Source organism: Ornithorhynchus anatinus, chromosome 6 (assembly GCF_004115215.2).
Source record: "Ornithorhynchus anatinus isolate Pmale09 chromosome 6, mOrnAna1.pri.v4, whole genome shotgun sequence".
Classification (NCBI taxonomy): domain Eukaryota; kingdom Metazoa; phylum Chordata; class Mammalia; order Monotremata; family Ornithorhynchidae; genus Ornithorhynchus; species Ornithorhynchus anatinus.
This window is the reverse complement of record NC_041733.1, coordinates 1-26,840: the sequence shown is the minus strand read 5'-3', so window position 1 is coordinate 26,840 and position 26,840 is coordinate 1. Positions and strand designations below refer to the sequence as shown.

Sequence of the window (26,840 nt, the reverse complement as noted above, 5' to 3'; positions counted from 1 at the left end):
TCAGGTCCGCCCTCGGCGACCACCGCCCAGAGCAGAGCCCCTTCGCCGGGAGACGGTGGTCGGACGACCCCCCCAGGTGGGCGCACACCTCCTGCCCCCGGCCCCGGGGCGTCGGGGGCATCAATCCCTGCGAAGGGGCGGCCCCAGGGGCCGAGGCACAAGGGGTCGGTGAGGGCCGGAGACCACCCCCACCCCGGCGCTGCGACCGGACCCACCTCGCCCAGGACAAGACTCCCGGACCCCCGGGGCGCCCCGTCCCGTGCGAACCCCCCCCCCTTCACTCCTCGGGGCCGGAGCGGGGGAGGGGGGCGCGGCTCGAGCCCCGAGGAGAGCCCGGACCGGACAGACAGACAACCGTCAGATAAAAATCATTTTAATTCAACAAAGCGGTCGGTGAGATTTTCCCCCCCTTTCCTCGGCCCTCAAAGGCGGGCACCAGAGAGCGGGTGGACCTCTTCCTCCCCCCAAACCCCGCTCCCCGCGCGCTCTTCTCAATGCGGAGCCCGGCTCTCTCGATCACGGCTCGTGCCTCAGTTTCCCTTCCGGATCCTCCGGGCGGCCGCGGGGCGGTCGCTGTGGGTCTTCCTCCCCGTCGGCCCCAGGCCTAGGTCTTCGGTGAGTCGTGTCAACTGAGCGCTTAGCGCGTGCAGAGCACTGTAGTGAGCGCTCGGGAGAGCACAACAGACCCAACAGACGCGTCCCCTGCCCTCGGCGAGCTGGCGGTCCGGTGCGCTGCGCCCCCTCCTCCCCGGCCCCACGTGGGCCGCGGTATCCCGGCGGAGCCTCACCCAAACACCCAGCACTTCCCCGGGGGGAAACAGGCACAGGGCGGTGCGGGGGTCCGGGTGGGGCCCCCCCGGAGCGGCCGGGACCTCCCCCCTCGCCACCCCTCCCGGAGGCCCCGGCGCCCCCCACCCCCCGGAGGGCGGGCCCGGCTCTCCTCATCGCGGAGCACTTATGGCAGAGTTTCGCACAGGTGCCCCGGGGTGAGGGGATCCGGAGCCGCGGCGGGGGCGGGGGCGTCGACCGGGGCGTCGACCCCCCCCCCACCCCAAGGTGGGCGTCGGGCGGAAGGGCCGGGCGGCCGCACCCAAACACGAAGCACTTTCCGCGGCTCGGAGCGGAGCGCGCCCGGGTCTGGGGGCTGCCGCCGGGCCGGGCAGGGCCGGACAGGGCCGGACAGGGCCGGGCAGGGCCGCGGGGGCCAGCAGCTCCCTCCTTCCCTCCCTCCTCTCCCTTCCCTTCCCTTCCCTTTCCTCCAGCCCCGGGGCCGGCAAGTCCCTCCCTCCTCTCCCTGCCCGCCCCCCCCCCCCCCCGCCGACTCACCTGGTCCCCGACCTCGCTGTCTCCCTCAGGACCAGGCCCCGGCTCCGCCGGTCCCTCATATAGCAGGGCAGGAGCGAGGGGGCTTCGGTCCCGCCCCCGTCCCCGGCTCCGCCAATCAAGGTCATGGGCCCGGACCCCAGCCCGCCCTCCCCCGCCTCCTCCCAGCGCCCCTCCCCCCTCCCCGCGCCTCCTCCCCCACCCCGTCCCGGGGTCTGGGAGGGAAACTGAGTCTACGTCCTTCAGCTCCCCCCGCCGAGGCCCCACGTGGCCGCGGAGACACGGGGTTGCACTGCCCTGGGAACCACTTCCAAGCGCCCCCCACCCCCTCGGGTCTTAGGGTCTCCAGGCCCCAGCGGTGGCGAGGGAGGGGAGGGATCCGGCATGGCTCGATGAACGGGGACGGGGGAGCTGGACCACTGCCTATTTGGGGGTCTGGTCTGATACTCACTCTAGGCCTGGGAGAGCCAGGTGACTGGCTAAGGGGGAGGCTGGGGGGCTCATCGCCCCGGGGTCCGCGAGTGACAAAGGGGGTCGGGGGGCTGGGCGGAGTCACTGGGTACGGAGAGGCCGGGGCACTCTGGCTCGGGGGGGGGGGCGGGGGCTGGGGCACTCTGGCTAGGGGAGGGCTAAATCCGGGGTGGCGGGTCCCTGGGTCCGGGGCGGGTGGGGACCTGGCCGAGTCACTAGGTAAGAGGACGGTGGGTCACTCTGGATTTGAGCGGGTTTGAATCACCGGGCACAGGGAAGCTGCTTTGGATCTCGGGGTCTGGGGGCGCTGGGTCACTTTGGATTCGGGTGGATTGGGTCACCCGCGGGCCGGGTTGGGGGGTGGCTGGGTTACCGGGTCTGGGTACGAGGAGTCTGGGTCACTCTGGGTCTAGGGGGTGATGGCTCACTGGGTACGAGGGCGCCGAGGAGGCACGCCAGAAGCGCCCTGCGGGCAGGAAATGTGTCCGTTTATTGTTCTGTCGTCCTCTCCCGGGCGCTTAGTACAGTGTTCTGCACCCAGTAAACGCTCAATAAATACGATTGAACGAAAAAATGATCGATAGCGGGGAGGCGCTGGCGCCGGAGCTGCGGGCCGGCCGGGGGTGGGGCAGGGAGGGGGGTCTCTGGTCCTTTGTGTCCCGTCCCCACCCCACCCCAGCTTCATTTGCACTGCTATCTCCGGGGCCGCATTCCTGCATAGCGCCACAATGGGGGGCGGGGAGGGGGGAGGGGCGGTGGCCGCGGCCCGGACCATCTCCCCCTTGGATCTCCGCCTAGACGCTCGGAGAGTTGGGGGGAGGGCCGAGTCTCGGGGTCCCCCAAACCCCTCTTGTCCGGGCCCAGAGACACCCACCCCACCCCCCCCGGACGGTTTCTCCGTGTTCGCCTCTCTGGATCCGGTCAGTTTCTCTGCCCACGGTGTCCGGGGGGCAGAAGGCCCGAGGCTCGGTCCGTGCCCTGCCCCCTCACCTCTCCCGACCACGATGTAAATGGACGGAGGCACCGAGAGAGGCAGAGGATAGGCCTGTTTGCTAGGGGATCAGGGTCATCAATCAATGGCATTGATCGAGCCCTTACTGTGTGCAGAGCACTGTACTAAACCCTCGGGAGAGTACACTACCTCGGAGTCGGGAGACAGGAGCCCTGCCTACGGGAGTTGAGGACTAGAGGGCGAGACAGACATTAAAATAAGTTAGAGATCGAGGAAATGCCGGAGTTGAAGGTTATGAACACGAGTGACGTGGAGTCTGAGAGTGTGATGACCATCGAGTGCTAAAAGTGTAAACAGCCAGTACTCTGCGGTGAGGGTGGATCCCCACTCACCCCCGGCCACCCAGCTTCTGGATTGAATCCCCCTGCAGGGGAAGGGACCCTGGCTGGGTCCAGAGCCAGGTGGGGTTCTAGAACGGGAAGCATTATGTCACAGAGCCCTGGGTTCTGGGGAGACTTGCCTCGGTGGTGCCGTGGTGCCTGGCGGGCCGAAGAGCAGCAGGGAAGGGTTTGAGCTCCAGGTTTTGCCTCAGGGGTCTCTTGCTGTAGTAGGTGGGGGCCGATCTTGGTGAGGCAGGGCCAGATTGGGGGTGGGAGAGTGGTCGGTGCTGTCCCCAGAGACCTGATTTTGGTCATCCCAGGCTGCCTCGGTTGGGCAGCTCAGACCTTCGGGCCTTGGACCTTCCCCTTTCTTCCCTCTCCCTCCTCCTGGACCGGAGAGCTGGTTTGGGACCGGAGAACTGGTCCGGGACGAGCCGGGAAGACCGGGCGGTCTCTCACGTGGCCGGGGGGGGGGGGGGGGGGGGCCCCAGATCCCTTCCTTCCTAACCCCGGCTAGAATCCTGTTCCCTGCCCCTCCCATGGGGTCCATGGGCTCGGGGACGCGTGGCCACGGAGAACTGGCCGGTAGCCCCCGGCCCCCCCCCCCAGACTGACCGCCGGTTCCGCTGCAGGGGCCGGAGCTGCCGGGAGTGCCCGGAAGGCAGAGAGGGCAATGGGGTTCAGAGTGGACAAGGCCATATTGCTGGCCCTCCTGCTGGGGACCACTGCCAAGGCCAAGATCTACGGCCGCTGTGAGCTGGCCCGGCAGCTGGAGATAGGTGGATTGGACGGTTTCCAGAGCTACAGCCTGGGGGACTGTGAGTGACAAGCGCCGGGGCCTTGGAGTGAGCAGCCCCTAGACCTGATGAGGCCTTGGCCGCCCCTCGTCCCGTTTCAGGTTGACCCCTCCCCACACCTTCCCTGGGCGCTCTGCCACGCAGGGTCCCCTCGCCAAGCCCCTTCCCCCTCAGCTTTCCCCTTCCCCCAGCCTCAGCCTTGGGTTCCCCCAGGTCCTCCAGCTCCAGTGCTCCCCCAACAGGGCTGTGCCTGGCTTTCTATGCCAGCGGCTTCGATACGGCCGCCGTGGACCACAACCTGGACGGCAGCAAAGACTATGGCATCTTCCAGCTGAGCTCCTCCTGGTGGTGTGAGAACGAGGAGACTCCCACCCAGAACCTGTGCCACCTAGACTGCAAGGGTGAGCATTCTCTCTCTCACACACACACAACCCTCCCCCCGCCCCATCACGGCCCATCCCTGCCCAGAATCTTTCCTTCCTCCTGGAATCCAGGAAAGCCCAGTCCTGCTCCACCTCCTTTATTTTTATGGCATTTGTTAAGCGCTTGCTACGTGCCAGGCACCCTACTAACCTCTGGGGTAGATACAAGCTCATCTTGAAGTATTTATATCTACTTCAATCCCAGCCTCTCTTGTCATTCCCCATTCCATCCCATGATTCAATTAATCAATTAATACTTGATTACAAATTATTTACTCATTCATTTTACCTTCTCCCCCTCTGTAAGCTCATTTCGAGCAGGGAACGTGGCTGCTCATTCTGTAGTTTTGTACTCTCCCAAGCACTTAGTACAGTACCCTGCACAGAGTAAGTGCTCAATAAATACCATTGATTGATCGATTAGAAGCAGCATGGCCCAGTGGCAAGAGCTCGGGCTTGGGAGTCAGAGGATATGGTTTCTAATCCCGGATCCACACTTGTCTGCTGTCGCTTGTCTGTGACCTTGGGCAAGTCACTTAACTTCTCTATGCCTCAGTTACCTCGTCTATAAAATGGGGATTAAGTACCTAATCACCTTGTATCTACTCCAGTGCTTACCACAGTGCTTGGCACATAGTAAGCCCTTAACAAATACCATTATCATTATTATTATTATCATTTTCATTTATTGAGTGCAGAGCACTGTATGAAGCACCTGGGAGAGTACAACACAATAGACTCAGAAGACACTTTCCCTGGCCGTAACAAGCTGAGAGTCCACAAGGAACTCGTAGTCTAGAGGGACACTGTCCACTTGGGGTCACCTAGCTATCCTGGTTGTCTCCAGATTTGCTGAATCAGAATCTTCTGGATGACATCCTTTGCGTCAAGCAAGTGGTCAGGCAGCCGGCCGGGATGAACGCCTGGTGAGGATAAGAAACTTACCATCAATCGAGGGCGGTCTAAAGTACATTCCAGAGAGGGGAAGCACAGAGTACCTGGCAGGGTATGCTCATAAATCCTGATGGGGTGGGAGGAATATCCAAGTACTTAAGGGGTACAGCATCCATAAGACCTGTTCTCCCTCCTACTTAAACTACGAACCCCAAGTCTGACAGGGACCATGTCCGACCCGATTACCTTATACCTACCTCAGGGCTTAGTACAGAGATTGGACATAGTAAGTGGCAAACAAATGCGTATCATCATCATCATCATCATCATCATCATCATCATCATGGAGGGAGAATAGCCTGGGGAGATGAGAGGTTAGTCAGGATGGCTATCTGGTGGAGATATGATTTTAGTAGGACTTTGAAGATGGTGAGAGGGGTGGTCTGGGCCCTACCGAGTGGGTAAAGTCCTGAGGAGGCTGGGAAAATCAGAGTGGGGGGCGGTTCTTCTTGACCCAGCTGATGGAGGAGTCCAGGGCTGTGAATAACTGTGCTTTCTTCTCCCTCCCCCTCCCCCCTGACAGGAAAGACTGGGTGGACAACTGTAAAGGCCAAGACCTGTCCTTGTGGCTGAAGGATTGTGACCTGTGAAGGGGATGGGTCTGTTCTGCATTGGTGTCTGTACCTAGTGGCCCCTTTCCCAGCTGTTAACCCTCACATCCCATCACACTCCCAATTTGACTCCTTCCCCTACCCCACCTCAACCAGTCTAGCCCATGGAGGAATGGGGAGAGGGCTGGGAATTGGATTTCATGCTCCTTCAAGATCAAGTGAATATAGAACCTCTGTGATGATTCTTCACTGGCAATCTGGAAAGGTTTCTTGGAGGTTGGGATGGAGGGGAGGTGGGGGGGGGGTGGGAGTAGGGGCGGTGTCCCAGGACAGAGGGCTGGGAATCTGGTCCAAATTCAGGCCTTGGAGGGAGAGGCCTGGTCCTTCTGGGCTTGGGACAATGACAGACAGCAAACCCCCCCGTGGAGGGGTGGAGGCAGGGCTTGTGGGGAGCATGGGAGAGGGGCCTTTAGCTGAGAGCAAGTCCTCTGTGGGTCTGAGGGGGCTGCATGCATCAAGGGACCCCTTGTTCCGTGGGGCCCGTGATCCCCAATCCACTCGTGGGGACCTATTTATTCAGTCATATTTTACTGAGCGCTTACTGAGTGCAGAGCACTGTACCCTGTGCATGGTAGACTGAGCCTGGTGGGATGGGGGTCTCCTTCCCCTGCCCACCCTGACACCAGAAACCAGGTTGGGTTGGGAATGTAATAATCCTTGTTCTCCCTCCCTGTTAAACTATGGGCTGGGTTTGAAATAGGGATTGTGTCCCATTTGATTAGATTATCTCCCCCAGAGGTCAGTTCAGTGCTTGGCACCTAGTAAATCCCTAACAATCAATCGATTGGATTTACTGAGTGCTTACTATGTGCAGAGCACTGTATTAAGTGCTTGGGAGAGTACAAGAGAATTAGCAGATATAGTCCCTGAGCTTCCAGTCTAGAGGGGGGGACACTTTTAATAAGACCACAGTTATCACCATGTTGGTGTTGTCTGGGGCCAGGGCTGAGAGATGGAGAAGCTCATCTGTGAGAGTCAATCAATACTGTTTATTGAGGTGCTTGGGAGGGTACAAGATCCCTGACCACAAGGAACTTACAATCTAAGCAGGGAGAAAGACACTGAACCAGGAAGAGGAAGATGTGGATGTATATGTGAGCCAGTGCTTGGATGGTAGGGTAAGTGAATGTGTTTAGAAATACTCTGGATGGCTGTGAATACACAAGGGCATAGTTGGGGAGATTCTAGATCTATTACCCCAGGGCGTAGTATAGGCTTTGTGCATAGGAAGTACTTAACAAATACCTTAATAAGAACCTTACAGTCTACTGGAAGAGACAGACGTTAAAATTAACAGATAGAGGACATCATAAAATATAAAGACCATCTACTTAAGTGGGAGAAAAATTAATCGGGGAAGGCCTCCCAGAGAAGTGATAAGGTTATGGGTTCTAATCCCAGCTCTGCCACTTGTCTGCTGTGTGACCTTGGGCAAGTCACTTTACTTCCCTGGACCTCAGTATCCTGATCTGTAAAGTGGGGATGGAGACTGTGAGCCCCACGTGAGACAGGGACTGTGTCCAACCCGATTTGCTTGGATCTATCCTAGCTCTTAGTTCAGAGCCCGGCACATAGTAAGCGCTTAACAAATGCCATTATTATTATAATTACTATTATTATTATGTTTGTTGAGCGCTTACTATGGGTCAAATCCTGGTCTAAGATACAAGTTAATTAGGTTGGACACAGTCTCTATCTCACGTAGCACTCACGGTTTAAATTGGAGGGAGACTAGGTACTGAATCAGTAGGGAAACTGAGACACAGAGAAGTTAACTGACTTCCCCCAGACCACCCAGCCTCCATGTGGTAGAGCTGGTATCAGGAACCGGGTCCTCTGTCTCCCAGACCTGTGCTGTTTCCACTGCTCTTCCATTTCAGATTTCAGAAGGGCTCTGAAGGAGGACAGTACTGCAGCCTGGTGGTTTTGAAAGGAGAAGAGATTCTGGGCCAGAGAATCAATCGATCAATCCATCAGTGGTATTTATTGAGTGCTTTCTTTGGGCAGAGCACCATATTTAGAGCTTGGAAAAGCACAATACCCAGGAGTTTGTAGATGTGACCCCTGTGTACAAGGAGGAGCAGCTTGGCCCAGAGGAAAGAGCCCGCCCGGGCCTGGGAGTCAAAAGGACCTGGATTCTAACCCGGCTGTGCTACTTGTCTGCTGTGTGACCTTGGGCAGGTGAATTAACTTCTCTGGGCCTCAGTTTCCTCATCTGTAAAATGGAGATTCAATGAGAGTGTGAGCCCCATGTGGCACGGGACTGTGTACAACCTGACTCACATCTATCCCTTGCATCTACTCGCATCTAGAGAAGCACAGGGGCCTAGTGGCAAGAGCCCGAGCTTAGGAGTCAGAAGACATGAGTTCTAATCCCAGCTCTGCCACTCATCTGCTGTGTGACCTTGGGTGAGTCAGTGCACTTCTTTGGGCCTCAGTTACCTCATCAGTAAAATGAGGATTAAGACTGTGAGACCCATGTGGGAAAGGGACTGTGTCCAACTCGATTCACTTGTATCTATCCCAGCACTTAGAAGAGTGCTTGGCACATAGCGCTTAACAAATACCATATTTATTTTTATTTATTACCCCAGGGCATAGGATAGGCTTTGCGCATAGGAATTGCTTAACAAATACTTTAATAAGAACCTTACAGTCTATTGGAAGAGACAGACATTAAAATAAACAGATAGAGGACATAATAAAATATAAAGACCATCTACTTAAGTGCGTGGGGCCGGGGTGAATATCACAGTGCTTAAGGGGATCATGCGGCCAAGTGTGTAGCCAATACAGAGGAGAGGGCAGGTAGGGGAAATGAAGGCATAGTCAGAGAAGGCCTCTTGAAGGAGATGTAATTTTAGGAGGGTTTTGAAGGTGGGGAGAATGGTGGACCCTAAAGGGAGGGGGATTTCCAGGCTTGAGGAAGGATGTGGGTGAAGAGTCAGCGGTGATCAGACCTGGGACTCAGAAGGATCTGGATTCTAATCCTGATCCACCACTTGACTGCTGTGTGTGTGACCTTGGGCAAGTCATTTCACTTCCTCTGTGCCTCAGTTACCTCCTCTGTAAAATGGGGATTAAGACTGAAAGCCCTGTGTGGAACAGGGATTGTGTCTAGCTCAATTACCTTATGTCTACCCCAGCACTTAGCACAGTGCCTGGCACATAGTAAGCCCTAAACAAATACCACAGTGATCATTATTATTATGAGACAGAAGAGATTGAGATACAGTTTCTTAAATCTGTGTTTGTTCCCAGCAGTCCCTTTCCCAGATGTTAACCCCCCTATCCCCACATACTCCTACTTTGATGCCTTCCCACAACCCCACCTCAACCAGTCTAGCCCGTGGTAGAATGGGGAGAGGGTTGGGAGCTGGGTTTCAGGCTCCTTCAAGGTCAATCAAATATGGACTTCTGTGTGGTGATTCTTCATGGGCAATCTGGAAAGGTTTCTTGGACACTAGGTTGGGGTGGGAATGGCTGTGGAAGTAGGAGGGAAAGAACCGATCTGAGGACCTTGAAACTGACGATACAGAATGAGGAGTGTGAGCTGGATTATAGCGGGAGAAGATAGTGGATAAGTAGGGAGGGATGGAGTTCCTTAAAGCTAATGGTGAGAAGTTACTGCTTGATGCAGAGGAACGGATGACGATTGGAGGTCTTGGAGGAATGTGCAAAACGGCACTTTAGGAAGATGATCTGGGCAGCAGTATGGGTATAGACTGGAGAAGGGAAAGGTTGGAGGCAGGAGTTAAGCTGGGATATAATAAAACTAACAATACTAATAGTCCTTGTGGTATTTGTAAGCACTGACTATTGATGGTATTTGCTAAACACTTCTTATTGTCAAGCACTGATCTGTGGGGTAGACACAAATTTATCAGATCAGACAAGTCCCTGTTGCGCATGAGGCTCATGGGCCAAGGGGGATGGAAAACAGGTATTTCATCCCCATTTTACCAATGAGGAATTGACGCACAGAGAAGTTAAGTAGCGTGCCTAAGGTCACACGGCTCAGCAGCCATTAGAACCCAGATTCCCTGCCTCTCAGACCCATGCTCTTTCCACTCGGTCACGCTGCTATGACAAGCGCTTGGCTCAGGGGTCAGAGGTGTGGTTGGAGGGGGTAGCAGAGGGGAGGAGTGCCCATCTGTGTGAAGGGGAAGGGGAATATCCTAGAAAAGATAGGGGGAAAAAACCCCAAAGGGACTTTTAGCAATAGCTTGAATATGGAGGTTGAAAGAGAGGAAGAAGTCTAGGATGGTGACAAGGTTATGCCAAGACTTTAGAGATGAGGTGGTTTGGGGCATTATCAACTGATGGGAAAGTTAGGTGGAAGAGAGGATTGGGGAGGGAAGATGAGATTAGTCAATCAGTCAAATGTATGTGTCGAATGCTTACTGCGTGCAGAGCACTGTACTAAGTGCTTGGGAGGGAACAATATAACAGTATAACAGGTACCGCCTGGCCCACAACTAGCTTCCAGTCTAGAGGGGGAGACAGAAACTAATAAATTACAGATACACACATAAATGCTGTGGGGCTGGGAGGGGGATGAATAAAGGGAGAAAGTCGGGGTGACCCAGAAGGGAGTGGAAGAAAAGGAAAAGAGGGCTTAGGGAAGGTCTCTTGAAGGAGAAGGGCCTTCAATAAGCCCTTGGATGGGGGAAAGTAATGGGTCAGTTTTGGAGAGAGTGAGCTTGAGGAGTTCTGCGGGGGAATATCCATGCATCCATGTTCTGGAGGCAAGAGGAAATGCGAGATGGCCGAGCTGGCAGCAGTGAGAGGGCAGGACGGACAAGGGCAGTGGATTTGGAAATTTAAGCTGAGGGAATCCCGGGTGAGAAGACTGGGAAACCCAGAACCCGTCCACTTTTCAGGTGTGAGAGGTGCAGGAAGAGAGCACCAAAGGGGAGAGGTCGGAGGAGAACCGGGAAAGGATGTAGTCAGAGAAATCAAGGTTAGATAGTGTTTCCAGCGGAAGGGAGTGGTCCCCGGAGTCCAAGCCAGACTCTGAGCTGCCCGCACCTCAGAAAAACATTCTGCAGGGGCTCCCTCCCTCTCTTTTTGATTTCGGGCTGTGACACCCCCCCCACCATACCAAACAAGTTGGATCAGCCTTGACCAGCCAGTCTACAGTCCTCTAGACTGTAAACTCATGTAAGTAGGGATTGTCTCTGTTGTGTCTGTTGATTGTTATATTGTACTCTCCCATGGGCTTAGTATAGCACTCTGCACACAGTAAGCAATCAATAAATATGATTGACTGACTGACCAGCCTGGTTTAGAGAGGCCCAGGCTGGGTGCAGCCAGGGACTGGGCCCAGACTCCTACCCCAGTGTCATCCAGACCACGTGCCACAGTCACCCGGAAAGCTGGGGGCAGATCGGGGTAGGAGTAGTCCCCGTGGCCTCGCCAGCCCCGCCTCTCCGATCTGGGCATGGGGAGCCCCGGTTTGGGGGTGGCGCAGAGGACGTACTGTACGAAAGCGTGGTGTGGACGGGAAGTGGGGAGAATTTAAGGTGGGGTGGCGGGGCAGCAAGATGAGGCTTGGGGCCCATCTTCTAGTAGAGGTTGCAATGATCTGGGGCCCTCAGCCTCTTACTGGAAGGCAAATAGGCAATGGGAGGCAATTTCCCCTGACACCCATTCATACACCGGCACATACAAATGACAGGCAGACACACGACAGGCACATCCGTACACACTGCTCCAAAAAGGCAGCCACACGAAAGCACACGACAGGCAGTCACATCCACACGCGACAGGCAGACACACAAAGTCATGAGAGCACCACCACATGCCAATCAATCAATGGAATTTAGTGAGCTCTTTGTGCAGAGTACTGTATTGAGCACTTTGGAAGAGTAAAATACAGTCGGTAGACATGATCGCTATCCTTTAGAAGTTTGCGGACAAAAAGGGGAGAAAGACAAAATAAACTACAGATGAGAGAAGCAATCAATGTGTACAATATGTGGGGGTTGTGGGGAGTACTTAAAGGCTTGGTGTGGGGGGGGGAGTGACACACAGACACACACATGTGCACATGCCCAGGTAGGCAGGCACACAATGATTCCTTTCTCCCCTCCCAAAGCCACCTTGTTCCTCAGTTCCCTCCCTCCCACCCAGTTGGAGTTGCAGTTGGATCAATCAATCTGGTTCTTTCTTTCCCTGAGCGACTCCCCTTCCCCAGGAGAAACCGGGACTCAATCACAGTTGAGATCGGCGATTAACCTAGATATATTCTCATCAAAAATTATCAGAGCCCTCAAAGGGGGCGGGTGAAGGGGACCGGGAGCTAGCAGAGTCCTCACCCCTCCCCACGTCTGCCGGATGCTTTTATTATCCCGATTGATTGATTGATTGATTGACTCTCTCCAAATCCCGCCCCCAACCCGCTCTAAAAACCGGGTCCTGGAGGGAAACCGAGCCAATGAGGCCGCTTTCCTGACTTTGCCCCCGCCCAGTGAGGCCGGATCATCATTCATTCATTCGTATTTATTGAGCGCTTACTATGTGCAGAGCACTGTACTAAGCGCTTGGAATCAGAAGCAGCGTGGCTCAGTGGAAACAGCACGGGCTTCTGAGTCAGAGGTCGTGGGTTTGAATCCCTATTCTGCTACTTGTCAGCTGTGTGACTGTGGGCAAGTCACTTCACTTCTCTGGGCCCCAGTTCCCTCATCTGTAAAATGGGGTGAAGACTGTGAGCCTCACGTGGGACAACCTGATTCCCCTGTCTCTACCCCAGCGCTTAGAACAGTGCTCTGCACATAGTAAGCGCTTAACAAATACCAACATTATTATTATGGGTTCGAATCCCCGCTCCGCCACCCATCAGCTGTGTGACTTTAGGCAAGTCACTTAACTTCTCGGTGCCTCAGGTACCTCATCTGTAAAATGGGGATTAAGACTGTGAGCCCCACGTGGGACAACCTGATTCCCCCGTGTCTACCCCAGCACTTAGAACAGTGCTCGGCACATAGTAAGCGCTTAACAAATACCAACATTATTATTATTCTCTGGGCCTCGGTTCCCTCCTCTGTAAAATGGGGGTTAAGACTGTGAGCCTCACGTGGGATAACCTGATCACCTTGCAACCTCCCCAGCGCCTAGAACAGTGCTTTGCACCTAGTAAGTGTATTCGGGTAAGAAGCAATCTCCTGTCCCCCGGAATTTGGAATCTGCGGATGTGATCTACATCCCTTGATTCTATTTAGTTGCCATTGTTTTTACGAGATGTTCTTCCCCTTGACGCTGTTTAGTGCCATTGTTCTTGTCTGTCCGTCTCCCCCGATTAGACTGTAAGCCCGTCAAACGGCAGGGACTGTCTCTATCTGTTGCCGACCTGTTCATCCCAAGCGCTTAGTACAGTGCTCTGCACATAGTAAGCGCTCAATAAATACTATTGAATGAATGAATGAATGAATGAATCCCACCTGAAAGGGGGGGACTTCCTGGGACAAAAACAGAGTCATTTAGATCAAGAGCTGCTATGCTCAGAATGCTGTTTTTAACAGGAAGTGCTTAACAAATGCCATCTTTATTATTAAATGCTAACATTATTATTATTAAGCTCGTCAGCGCCCTGCTCCTTCCTCACTCGGCTCTTCCCCTAGTCTTGCCCTCCCCCCGCAGCTTCTTCGCGGGGCTCAGGCTCTTCCCTTAGGCGGTCCTCCCGCCCCCCTTCCTGTGCCGCACGGAGCCTGGGCTCTTCCCTTAATGCGTCCCCCTCCCCCCTAGAACTCCCGCTCTTCCCTTCGCCCGTCCGCCCCCCGCCTCGCCGAGCTCAGGCTCTTCCCTTCGCCCGTCCTCCCCCCGCCTCCCCGAGCTCAGGCTCTTCCCTTAGCCTGTCCTCCCCCTGCCCAGGCTCTTCCCTTAACTCGCCTCCCCTCCCCCGAACTCACGCTCTTCCCTTAGCCTGTCCGCCCCCCGCCTCACTGAACTCAGGCTCTTCCCTTAGTCCGTCCGCCCCCCGCTTCGCTGAACTTAGGCTGTTCCCTTAACTCGTCTCCCCCCCCCCCAATCAGGCTCTTCCCTTAGCGTGTTCTCCCCCCGCCTCAAAAGCTCAGGCTCTTCCCTTAGCCTGTCCTCCCCCCCCCCCGCCGCCTCGCCGAGCCCAGGCTCTTCCCTCAGCCTCCCCCTCTACAGCCGTTATTCACCCAGCTCCGCGTTTTCAGCCCCTCATCTCTCTGCCCCGCTCATTCATTCGATAGTATTTATTGAGCGCTTACTATGTGCTGAGCACTGTACTAAGCGCTTGGAATGTTCAATTCGGCAACAGAGACCATCCCCACCTTGCTCATTCCTCCCTGAGCTCAGGCCCTTCCTTTAGGTGGCCTGTCCCCTTTCCCTCCCTCCTGTTCCTCACCAAACTCGGCGTCTTCCCAAAGCCTGTCAACCCTTTCCTTACTGAATGAAGGATCTTCATCTTCCCTCAACTGGTCAGCCTCTAGTCCGTTCTGCAGCGGACTCAGGCTCCTCCAACTCCTCACTGAGCTCAGGTCTTTCCCTGGTCCTGCCCACCTCTCTTTTACCTGCTCCCATTCCCTACTGAGCTAAGGCTCTTCCTTAGCAGCCCCCCTCCCGTTTCTCACTGAACTCAGGCTCTTCTCTTAGCCTGCCAGCCCGTTTCTCAGGCTCTTAAAAATAAATAAAAATAAATTGTGGTATTTAAGCACTTACTATGTGCAAAGCACTGTTCTAAGCACTGGGGAGGGGATACAAGGTGATGAGGTTGTCCCACGTGAGGCTCACAGTTTTAATCTCCATTTGACAGGTGAGGAAACTGAGGTACAGAGAAGTTAAGTGACTTGCCCAAGGTCACACAGCTGACTAGCAGAGGAGCGGGGATTAGAATCCGTGATCTCTGTAACCTATTCATCCTTCCACTCCTCCTTTCCTCCCTGAGCTCAGACTCTCCTCTTAGCCTCACCGTCCCTCCCCACGCTATTCCTCATCAAACCCGGCCTTCTCAACCTGTTGATCCTCCCAATATTTCCTGTAAAACAGCTACAACCCTGTGTGTGCCAAAATTAGCCCTTCAGGTCAGTGAATGTGTTTAGGCCACTGGAAAGACTCAAGGCTACCAGACATCCCTCTGAGGCCCCTCGTTTTTATTTAAATGTTTTTTTTTCCTAGCAGATAGTCTCTATTTTTGAATGATTACAACACCTGAAGCATCACCGTTAATGATGGCTACTTAGTCCCACGTGGGACCTGATTATCTTGTATCTACCCCGGCACTTAGTGCAGCGCTTGGCATATGGTAAGCGCTTAACAAAAACCACGATTATGATCACGATGGAATCCAGTGATAAAAATAAGAAACCGTCTTGTGGAAAAGATTAGTGCCAGGACTTGGAAAATGTCTTCTAGACTGTGAGCCCGTTGTTGGGAAGGGATTGTCTCTGTCGCCGAACTGTTTCAAGTGCTTAGTACAGTGCCCTGCACGCCCTTGACGCTGTTTAGTGCCATTGTTCTTGTCTGTCCGTCTCCCCCGATTAGACTGTAAGCCCGTCAAACGGCAGGGACTGTCTCTATCTGTTGCCGACTTGTTCATCCCAAGCGCTTAGTACAGTGCTCTGCACATAGTAAGTGCTCAATAAATACTATTGAATGAATTGAATGAACAGTAAGCGCTCAATAAATGTGGTTGATTGAATGAATCTACAAACAGGTGGGAGGAGGAAGAAGAGGGTTCAGAACGAATATACCAGGATGAAGTATTAGAAAGTATATTTGAACCTGACATTGTCACGTTCAGCAAAGCAGTGTGGCTCAGTGGAAAGAGCCTGGGCTTGGGAGTCAGAAGTCATGGGTTCTAATCCCGGCTCCGCCTCTTGTCAGCTGTGTGACTTTGGGCAAGTCACTTAACTTCTCTGAGCCTCAGTTACCTCATCTGTAAAATGGGGATGAGGACTATGAACCCCACGAGGGACAACCTGATCACCTTGTATCCTCCCAGCGCTTAGAACAGTGCTTTGGATTATTACTATTATAGAGAAGCAGCGTGGCTCAGTGGAAACAGCACGGGCTTTGGAGTCAGAGGTCATGAGTTCGAATCCCAGCTCTGCCACTTGTCAGCTGTGTGACTGTGGGCAAGTCACTTAACTTCTCTGTGCCTCAGTTCCCTCATCTGTAAAATGGGGATTAAGACTGTGAGCCCCACGTGGGACAACCTGCTTCCCCTGTGTCTACCCCAGTGCTTAGAACAGTGCTCTGCACATAGTAAGCGCTTAACAAATACCAACATTATCATGTATCAGTGCCGGTTCTGGTAGGTATCAACCGGGAGTAACGAGAGGAGAGTAGCATACAGAATGTGCAGAAGTGTCCATAAATATAGAATGCCGGCTATGAGATCAGTGGCGTCCAGTATGCTCCCCCTGTGTCTGGCTCTCGGTCGCCCCGTGCTACGAGGCCTCGGACTCGTGGGGCCGCCAGCAGAGGGCGCCTGAGCCCCAGCTCAGCAGCGTGGCTCAGTGGCGACAGCCCGGGCTTGGCAGTCCGAAAGTCCTGGGTTCTAGTCCCACCTCCGCCGCCTGTCAGCTGGGTGACTTTGGGCAAGTCACTTCCCTTCTCTGGGCCTCAGTGACCTCATCTGGGAAAAGGCGATGAAGACTGGGAGCCCTGTGTGGGACAACCTCATGACCTTGTATCTACCCAGCGCTCAGAACGGTGCTCGGCACATAGTAAGCGCTTAACAAATACCAACATTATTAGTATTTTGTTCGCTTTTCTCTTTCCACCCATCCGATCCCAGGGAAGTGCCTACCCCATCCCACCCTTCTCCCACTCCTCTCCTTCTCCTCTCCCTCTTCTATCCCTCTTCCTTTCCCTGTCTCTATTCCTCCTCATGATCCAGTCATTCCATCAAGAGATGTCCTGCCTCCATGCCCCTAGCCTGTCCTCTCTCCTTTCCCCTAATTCCCCAACACTATTATATTACTATACTATTCCCCTATACCATTATACTATAATATTACTATTATATTATTATCATTATATTATGGTATTTGTTAAGGGCTTACTATGTGCCAGGCCCTGTTCTAAGCAGTGGGGCAGGTACAAAATAATTGGGTTGTTTAAGAGCCCTGTAATAATAATGATGGCATTTGTTAAGCGCTGACTCTGTGCCAAGCACTGTTCCAAGTGCTGGGGGAGATACAAGAAAATCAGGTTGTCCCACTTGGGGCTCACAGTCTTAATCCCCATTTTATAGATGAGGTCACTGAGGCCCAGAGAAGTTAAGTGACTTGCCCAAGGTCACACGGAAGACAAGTGGTGGGTCAGAATTAGAACGCAAGTCCTTCTGACTCTCAGGCCCATGCTCTACCCACTAGGCCATGCTGCTTCTTTCGACTATAATTGAGATTATATTTCCAGCCTTTATCTCATCCATATGTATGGGGCTGAAGTGTCCAGAATGTGCAATTGACTAATATGGAGCTAAGGGTTGGGCATGGGCATAAATATAGAATGCAAATACCAATTTTCTGGCTCGCTTCTGGATTGACAAGAATTGGGATGTTGGGAATTAATCGGGAAAGCCTGACCGGAGGAGGTGGGATTTTAGGAGAGTTTCGAAAATGGGGAGGGTTAAGATCTGATGGATCAATGGGGGGACATCTTTGTGGTGGAACCTGTCTTTGGAAGTCATATGTATCACTGGAATGCATTTTACCTCTGTGAAATAATTGTGCTATTCATTAAGTCCTCACTCGGTACTGGGAATATTATCAGGTCAGGCACAGCTCCTGTCCCACAGGTGCCCACAATCTAACTAGGAGGAAGCACAGTATTGAATCCCCATTTTGCAGATGAGGTAACTAAGGCACAGAGAAGTTAAGTGAGCTGCCTAAGGTCACACAGCGGTCAAGTGGCAAAGTCAGGATTAAAACCCAGGTCCTCTGACTCCCAGGCCCATGCTCTTTCCACCAGGTTATGTTGAATTTAAAAAGCTTCATATTTTCTGAGTATGTCTCCCTTCAAACTGGAAGAAGATTCTACTAGGGTGAAATTCACTCTTGAGTGTATGTGTGGTTGAAAAGGAAAACATGTAGTCCACCTTGACCGCATTGTGAACACAAGGAGCGTGTCTCTTATTGTGTGTGTGTGTTTTCAATGATGTTTAAGTGCTTACTTTGTGTCAAACTGTCCTAAGTGCTGGGGCAGAAACAAGTCAATTAAGTCGGACACAGTCCCTGTCCTTCATGGGGCTTACAGTCTAAGTAGGAGGGAGGCCAGGAGAACTAAGGCACAGAGAAGTTAAGTGGCTTGCCCAATGTCACACAGCAAGCATTTGGCAGAACTGAGATTAGAAACTGGGTCCTCTGATGCCCGGGCCCAGGCTCTTTCCATTAGGCCAAGCTGCTTCTCCATATATGTTGTCATATTTGATGCTTCTAGGGCCTGCACCATCAAAATTTATGCTCAAAGTTACTGTTGTTGTATCCTCCAGCATGGCTGCAAAGAATAAGGTCAACAGGGCTCAACTCACCATACATCACTAAACCAATCATCAGCCTTTCCCTGCTTTCCTCCCCTGGCACTGGGGAATGGCTCAGACAGGGCAGCCTTGGCTCTGACCCGACCAGTCATGACGTTATGAAATAGTCTTAGAGTTCTGATGAACTGCTCAAGTCAGTCAAATTTCATTCATTAATTCATTCAATAGCATTGAGCGCTTACTATGTGCAAAGCACTATACTAAGCGCTTGGAATGTACAATTCAGCAACAGATAGAGACAATCCTTGCCCAATAACAGGTTCACAGTGCTTAGTAATTTCCAGAGCCCACATGGCCTAAGCACTGAAATCCTGGTGCTGTTTCTGCATTTTTCTTCTATCTGACCCTCAGCAAAGATCATGTCTCTTGTAGCCAGTTGTGATCCGAATCAATCGGTCAGTGGTACTGAGTGCTTATTGAGTGCAGACCACTGTACTAAACACTGTACTAAATACAATAAAGTTGGTAGACACAATCCCTGCCCATAAGGAGCAGACAAGAGAAGCAGAAGCAAAGAGAAACAGAAGTTCAGAGAAGCAGCATGGCCTAGTGGATAGACCCAGGTTTGGGAATCAGAAGGACCTGGGTTCTAATACCAGCTCCACCACTTGTCTGATGTGTGACCTTGGACAAGTCACTTCACTTTTCTGTAAAATGGGGATTAAGATTACGAGTCCCACATGGTAGGTGGACTGAATCCAACCTGATTAGCTTGATCTACCCCAGTGCTTATAATAGTCCCTGGCACATAGTAAGCACTTCTCAAATACCATAAAAAAAAGGGATCTTAGAGTCTGGTGGGGGATATGGACATTAAAATAAATTACAACTAGGGAAAATGATGGAGTATAAGGAGATGTGCATAAATGTTGTGCAACTGGAGGTGAGAGAACCCAAATGCTTTAAGACCCAGATGCGTAGGTGACGCAGAAGGGAAGGTGAATAGGAAGGACGAGAAGCAGTGTGGCCTGATGGAAAGAGCTTGGGTCTGGGATTCAGAACACATGAATTCTAATCTCGGCTCTGCCACTCAGCTACTTTGTGACTTTAGGTAAGTCACTTGCCTTCTGCTGCCCAGGCCTCAGGGCAGCATGTCGGTCCCTTTTAAGTCTCCTCCCTCTGCGTAACTTGGGGGTGGCAGGAAGGGGGCCAAATTCAAAGACCTTGCTTGACCCCTTAGGCCACAGTCTGAGGATAGGCCCGTGCAGCTGGACCCAAACAGGCCCAGAAGAGACATTCAGGGTTAAGGCTCAGGGCAGGTCTCGCCCCCGAGTCCGGGGTCAGTGCCAGTGGGGCTCTCCGGGGACCACTCTCTCTAGAAGGGTAGGATCTGGGTATATATATATTAGCCCCTGGGACCTCCAAGTGGTGACACAAAGATCTAATGCCCTCCGTTCTCTGAGCCGCTCTCAGCCAGGATGGGCCTGGGCTTTCCAGCAACGTGGTCTAGCGGAAAGAATGTGGGCCTGGGAGTCTCAGGGCTTGACTTCTAATTCTGGTGCTGCCCCTTGCCTCCTGTGTGATCCTGTGCAAGTCACTTCACTTTTCAGTGCCTCAGTTTCTTCATCTGTAAAATGAGGTTGAGTACACAAGAGGGCTGCCACCTGAGTACATACGAGGGTTCGTGGGTTCCTGCTGCCGACTCCCCAGGACGTTCCCACGGGGAACCTTGGGGGCTCCCTCCTGCCGGGAGCCAGGGGAGCGGTTCCAGGTACGGCCCAGGAGCAGCAGCGGCAGTTGCCCGGCCACCTTCCTGCTCCAGAAGCCAAGGTGGCCAGGGAAACGGAGAGAAGATACAGCGTGGCATAAGGCTCCTTCGCTACCCTCCTCCGCTGGGCTGTCCAGGGGTGGGGGGATGGCTTCTGAGGACCCCTCCCCAGCCAGCAGCATGAGGACGGCAGGGCCGAGAGGGTGGCGGAGGCCGGAAGAGCTTCCTGGCTCTCTGGCTGTGCGTCCCAGCTTGGGGGTTCGGGATGGGGGGCGGGGCCGGGGGGAGAGACCACCTCCTAGTGGGACCTTCGCCCCCTGCCCAGAGAGTTCTTCACAGCCCTCTTGAACTCCTTGTTCCTCAGGCAGTAGATCAAAGGGTTCACCACGGGGGTCAGGATGGTGTAGACGGCAGAGACCAGCTTGTTCGAGTCCCGGGAGTCGATGGCCCGGGGCCGGACGTACATGAAGATGATCGCCGTATAGAACACGGTGACGACGGAGAGGTGGGAGGCGCAGGTGGAGAAGGACTTGCGACGGCCGGAGGCGGAGGGGATGCGCACCACCGCTGAGGCGATGGAGCCGTAGGACAGCACCGTGGCCGCCAGCGGCAAGACCAGGACGGCCAACGCCAGCACGAAGTCCACCCGCTCGGCGGTGGAGAAGTCGGTGCAGGCTAGTTTGAGGATGGGCGAGATGTCGCAGAAGAAGTGGTTCAGGACGTTGGAGCCGCAGAAGGTGGCGTTCGCGATGAAGTAGACCTTGACCGCGGAGACGGCGAAGCCGCTGGTGAAAGAGAAGACCACGAGGCGGCCGCACGCCCGGGGGCTCATGAGGACGGGGTAGCGGAGGGGGTGGCGGATGGCCACGTGGCGGTCGTAGGCCATGGCCGCCAGGAGGACGCACTCGCTGCAGGCCAGGGAGCTGAAGATGTAGAGCTGCACCATGCAGCCCACGAAGGAGATGCGCTGCTGCTGCGCCTGCCGCTGCCACCGGAGGAGGAAGTTGTCCAGCATCTCGGGGACAATGTTGGTCACGTACCAGGTCTCCAGGAAGGACAGGCTGGCCAGGAAGTAGTACATGGGCTTGTGGAGGGAGACGCTGGCCCAGACGGCCAAGATGATGAGGAGGTTCTCCACCAGCACCAACAGGTAGGCCCCGAGGAAGACGGCGAAGAGCAGCAGCTGCAGCCGGGGGCCGGTCGGGAACCCCAGGAGGAAGAACTCTGTGACGTGGGTGGCGTTTTCCGCCTTCATGTCATTGAGCGCTGGAACCGCCGCCCTGCAACATACAACCGGAAGGTTTGGCGAGCAGCCGGGCCTCGGCGTGGGAGAGACGCGGGTTCCTCTCCAGCCCTGCGAGCGGCAGGACTGGCCCCCGGACATCCTGCTGGCCCTGGTGGGGAGACTGTTGGCCTGTAGACATGGCGCTCCACCTCCGGAGAGAGGTGAGCAGATCCAAAGGGATCGGGAGAGTTCCCGGGCCACGGACCCCTCAAGAGTTGGAGGCTCAGGGCTTCTCCACAGAAGGAGACATCCAGGTGAGATCCTGGGACATTGCCGAATTCACATCCGTGCCCAGTCTCATCTTGGCACCGTGGCCCCACTGGCCTCACAGGTAATCGGGCCCTCGCCCAGCATCACGTTTATCGAGGGCAACGGGGTCAACAGGGAGATAGGGATGCTGACCCGGGCCCTGTAGGAATGGCCTCTGGTGTCCCAGGAGCCCCCGGGGCGGTGAGTCCGGCTCCTCCCTCCCCGGGGCCGGCATCCTTGCCCTCGGGTGGCTTCTGGGGTCCGGCCCCCGCGATCGGGAGGTCACGGGCCTCCTCTCAGCGCCCGTTGTGGCAGAAGAGGTGGTGAAGCTGGCATGGCCTACTCCATCGCCTCCCCCACCTCCCTCACCTAGGGTCTGGTTTGGTCTCGGTGCCAGCCCCCTATGGGGTGTCAATAATATAATAATAATGTTGGTATTGTTAAGCGCTTACTATGTGCACTGTTCTAAAGCGCTGGGGGAGACACAGGAGAAGCAGGTGTCCCAACATGGGGCTCACAGTCTTAATTCCCATTTTACAGATGAGGGAACTGAGGCACAGAGAAGTTAAATGACTTGCCCAAAGTCACATGGCTGACAAGTGACGGAACCAGGATTAGAGCCCACGACCTCTGACTCCCAAGCCCGTGCTCTTACCACTGAGTGACACTGTTTCTCTAATATGACTGAGATCGTATCTATAGGAGAAACGGAGTCCCCGGGCCTTGCAGGGCCCTGGCAGCTCCTCCCCCCAGTGGTCCCAGTGCTCTGTCTCCCCAGCCGGGTCCTTTCCTGCCGGAACCCCGGGCCCCTGCTCTGCTTTCACTAAGTGTCATCATCTATTGATTGGCAGGAAGGGTGAGGAATCCAGAGCCAGAAGACTTGGGGTAGATGTGAAATAGGAGGTGGAGAGGGAGGGGAAAGCAGGGGAGGAGGGGAAGGAAAGCTGCTGTAAGTGGTCTCCCACCACCTCCAGGAAGACTTCCCCCTTAGGCTCAAGCCCAGGTATTGGCTGCTGGCAACCTCGACTGGGGCCCCGACCAGTCCCCAAACCCCAACCACTCTGCTGGAAGGTGGCGACTGTGGCCATTGTGACTCTGACTCTTTTAGATCAATCAGTGGTACTTACTGAGTTCTTACGTGGTGCAGGCCACTGTACTAAGCACTTGGGAGAGTCCAACACAAGAGTTGGTTGACGGTGTCCTCCAGTTAACACCCCATCTCCCTCCTATCATTCCTTTCCAAAGGCATCCTCGTGCCTGCCTCCACTTTCCTCACCATTCCCTCCTTAACTCCTTGTACTCTGGCTTCCTCCCCCTTCACTCTAAGGAAACTGCCCTCTCTGCGGTCACCAAAGACCTCTTTTTGTCCAAATCCAATGGTCTCTATTCCACCCTAATCCTCCTCAACCTCTCAGTTGCCTTTGACACTGTGGACATTGTCCTGGAAACATGATCCAACCTCAGCTTCACTGACACCGTCCTCTCCTGGTTTTCCTCCTAGTTCTCTGGCTGCTCATTCTCAGACTCTTTAGTGGGCTCCTCCTCTACCTCCCACCCTCTAATTATGGGAGTCGCTCAAGGTTTAGTTCTAGGTCCCCTTCTATTCTCCACCCACACCCACTCCCTTGGAAAACTTGTTTGCTCCCATGACTTCAATTACCATCTCTTTGTGGATGATTCCCAAGTTTACCAAAGTCCAGCCCCAAAGTCTCTCCTCTGCAGTGTCTCATTTCCTCCTGCCTTCAGGACATCTCTGGTTGGAGGTCCGGCAGACATCTCAAACTTAACATGTCCAAAATAGAACTCACTTTCCCACCTAAATCCGGTCCTCCCCTAGCCTTTCCCTTCCCTGTAGACAACACCATCATCTTCCCTGTCTCACAAGCCTGTAACCTTGGCCTTATCCTCGACTCATCTCACTCGTTCAATCCACATATTCAATCTGTCACCAAATTCAGTCAGTTCAGCTTTCACATCATCGCTAAAATCCACCCTTTCCTCTCACCCAAACCGCTACCAGGCTGACCCAAGCACTCACCATATTCCTCTTCGGTTACTGCACCAGCCTCCTCACCGACCTCCTTGCCTCCCTTCTCTCCCCACTCTAGTCCATACTTCACTTTGCTACCTGGATCATTTTTCCAAAGAAATGTTCAATCCATATCTCCCTACTCTTCCTAAACCTTCCCTCCTACCTCACCGGTTTTCTACTACAACTCAGTCAGCGTGCTTTGCTCCTCTAATGCTGCCTTAGTCACCTTAAAGATCTTATTTACTGAGCACTTCCTGTGTGCAGAGCACTGTACTAAGAACTTGCGAGAATACGATATAACAGAGTTGGTAGACAAATTCACCGCCCACATTGAATTTACAGTCTAGGGTGGAGACAGACATTTGTATAATTTGTCTTCGCCTTTAGTCTGTGAACTCACTGTGGGCAGGGAATGTGTCTGTTTATTGTTACATTGTACTCTTCCAAGTGCTTAGTACAGTCACAGTAAATGCTCAATAAATACAATTGACTGACAGATAAATTACAGATATGTACATAAGTGCCGTGGGGCCGAGGTAGGGATGAATAAAGGGAGCAAATCAGGTTGACGCAGAAGGGAGTGGGAAAAGAGAAAATGAGACTTAGGGAAGGCCTCTTGGAGAAGATGCGCCTCAATAAGGCCTTGAAGGTGGAGAGCCGTAACCTTGACATGATCCTCCACGCATGTCTCATTCAACCCACATACTCAATCTAACCAAATCCTGTAGGTTCAACCTTAACAACACTGCTAAAATCCTCTTTTTCCTCTCCATCCAAAGTTGTTGTCGTTGTTGTCTTATGCTGTCGAGTCGTGTCTGACCCACAGCGACACCATGGATGCGTCTCTCCCAAAACGCCCCACCTCCATCTGCAATCCTTCTGGTAGTGGATCCATAGAGTTTTCTTGTTAAAAATACGGAAGCAGTTGACCATCGCCTCCTTCCGCGCAGTAAACTTGAGTCTCCACCCTCGACCCTCTCCCGTGCCGCTGCTGCCTGGTACAGGTCAGTTTTGACTTGGAGCAGATTGCCTTCCACTCGCTAGCCACTGCCCAAGCTAGGAATGGAATGGGTCTGCCTCAGCCTGACTCTCCCTCCTGTAGTCGAGACTGGTAGAGGACTTGAAACTCTCCAGAAGCGACCCTGAGAGGTCCCAGCATTTATCCTATTTGCCTTGATTACTTCATCAGCCTCCTTGCTAGACCTCCCTGCCTCCTGTCTCTTCCCCACTCCAGTCCAGACTTCCCTTTGCTGCCCGGATCATTTTTCTACAAAATCATTCTCTCCCTGTTTCCCCATTCCTCAAGAACCTCCAGTGGTTGCCCATACACCTCGGCATTAAACAGAAAGTCCATACCATCGGCTTTAACACACTCAACCACCTTACCCTTTCCAAACAAACCTGCACGCTTTGCTACTCTAATGCCAACCTACTCTATTTTATCTTCCCTTTGACCTCTCGCCCACCACCTGCCTCTAACCTGGAACCCCTCCTCTTCAAATCTGACAGATGATAACGGTCCCCACCTTCAACGTCTTACTGAAGGCTCACCTCCTCCATGAGGCCTCACCCGACTAAGCCCTCCTTTCCCCTTCACCCACTCCCTTCTCTATCACCCTTGCACTTGGATTTGCCCCCTTTATTCACCCTTCCTTCAGCCCCACAGCATTAATGTACCTTGCATGATTTACTTATATCAATGACTGTCTCCCCCTCTAGGCTGTAAACTCACTGTGGGCAGGGACCATGTCTACCAAGACATAGAGAAGAAGCGTCGCTTAGTGGAAAGAGCCCGGGCTTGGGAGTCAGAGGTCGTGGGTTCTAATCCCGCCTCCGCCGCTTGTCTGCTGTGTGACCTTGGGCAAGTCACTTAACTTCTCTGTGCCTCAGTGACCTCATCTGTAAAAATGGGGATTAAAAAATGTGAGCCCCACGTGGGACAATCTGATTACCCTACATCCACCCGAGCAATTAGAACAGTGCTCTGCACACAGCGTCTAACAGATGCCATCATTACTATTATTATTACCAACTGTTATAGTGTGTCGTTGGGACTCTGCACCTGTCTTGAGGTGAGGGGCTTTGGATTCCCTGGTTCTTGTATCTGACAGGGAAGGAGGTTGGGCTCTAGGTCCCCATATCTGACTATGCAGGTGGGAGTGGGAGGGTGTTGAGAAAGGGGTCCGGGCTCCCAGGTCCCTGAACCTGATGTGTGCGAGGGGAGGTTTGGGCCCTCTGGTCCTGTATCCCCCTCTGGTCCTGTATCCCCTACTGAGAGCTCACCTCCTCCAGGAGGCCTTCCCTGACTGAGCCCCCCTTTCCCTCCCCTCCCCCCCCGCTCTTCCCCCTTCCTCTCCTCTCAGCACTGCTCATTTGTATATATTTGTTACCCTATTTATTTTGTTAATGAGGTGTCTATCTCCTCAATTCTATTTATCTCGATGATGTTGTCTTGTTCTTGTTATATTCTGTTTTGCTTTGCCGTCCGTCTCCCCCGTTTAGACCGCGAGCCCGTCATTGGGCGGGGATGGTCTCTCTCTGTGGACGGATGGTACCTTCCGATCGCTTAGTCTAGTGCTCTGCACATAGTAAGAGCTCGATAAATACTGCTGAATGAATGAATGAGTGAATGAATGAGTGACTGACTGACTGGGGGCATTTGGCGCCCAGGGCCCTGCATGTGTTTGGGGGCGGAGGGAGTCGGGTCTCCAGGTCCCTGTATCTTGCTGGGGATTTGGGAGCTCCAGGTCGGTGTATCTCAGCGTGGGAGCCTGGGGCTCCTGAGCCCTTCGAGCGGAGGAAGGTTCGGGCCCCCGGCTCCCCCGATCCCGACGACGAGAAGAAGCCGGTGAATGCCGTCGCTGTGGTCTGGGGAGTTGTTGTGGCCAGGGGCCGGCCCGCTCCTTCCTCGGCTCTTTTGACCCAGAAGAGCATCGGGTCGATGGTCTTGAGCGAGGGGAGGGAAGGAGGGAGGGAGCCAGGCAGGTTATCGGATGGGAGGGAGGGAGGGAGGCACAGGGCCGTCCGGGGCCTGATTGAGGGAGGAAGGGAGGGAGGCGCAGGATCCTCCGGGGGCCGATGGTGGCTCCCGGGTTCCCTTGCTGCCCTGGGCCTGAAGCGCCGCGCTGTCCGGGGGCCTGCC

The 26,840-nt window shown here is 54.0% G+C and overlaps 2 protein-coding genes and 2 non-coding genes across 8 annotated transcripts; 1 reads left to right on the top strand and 3 right to left on the bottom strand.

The window, feature by feature from the left end:
* Positions 1–697: 697 nt before the first annotated feature.
* MIR1378 (microRNA mir-1378) lies at positions 698–819 on the bottom strand. The gene has a single exon (NR_034809.1). It is a non-coding gene; the product is annotated as a microRNA mir-1378 (primary transcript).
* A 1,743-nt stretch (positions 820–2,562) lies between these two features.
* Positions 2,563–6,106, top strand: LOC100092445 (sperm acrosome-associated protein 5-like). Of its 5 annotated transcripts, none has more exons than XM_029067721.2 (5): positions 2,563–2,714; positions 3,759–3,944; positions 4,166–4,324; positions 5,193–5,271; positions 5,823–6,106. In XM_029067721.2, exons 2-5 carry the CDS (start codon positions 3,800–3,802, stop codon positions 5,887–5,889), a joined length of 450 nt encoding a protein of 149 aa, XP_028923554.1. In that variant the 5' UTR covers positions 2,563–2,714; positions 3,759–3,799; the 3' UTR covers positions 5,890–6,106. The 5 variants fall into 5 exon arrangements, 4 of the variants coding, with proteins under 4 accessions (XP_028923554.1, XP_028923552.1, XP_028923549.1 ...); XM_029067719.2 differs by lacking the exon at positions 2,563–2,714 and adding an exon at positions 3,222–3,357; XR_005660089.1 differs by lacking the exon at positions 2,563–2,714 and adding an exon at positions 3,250–3,373 and having other exon boundaries at positions 5,193–5,351; positions 5,823–5,891.
* A 14,324-nt stretch (positions 6,107–20,430) lies between these two features.
* On the bottom strand, positions 20,431–21,387 carry LOC100092234 (olfactory receptor 6B2-like). The gene has a single exon (XM_001511135.3). It carries the CDS (start codon positions 21,385–21,387, stop codon positions 20,431–20,433), a length of 957 nt encoding a protein of 318 aa, XP_001511185.3.
* A 3,325-nt stretch (positions 21,388–24,712) lies between these two features.
* Positions 24,713–24,850, bottom strand: LOC114813090. The gene has a single exon (XR_003760701.1). It is a non-coding gene; the product is annotated as a small nucleolar RNA SNORA7 (small nucleolar RNA).
* Between the last annotated feature and the right edge of the window lie 1,990 nt (positions 24,851–26,840).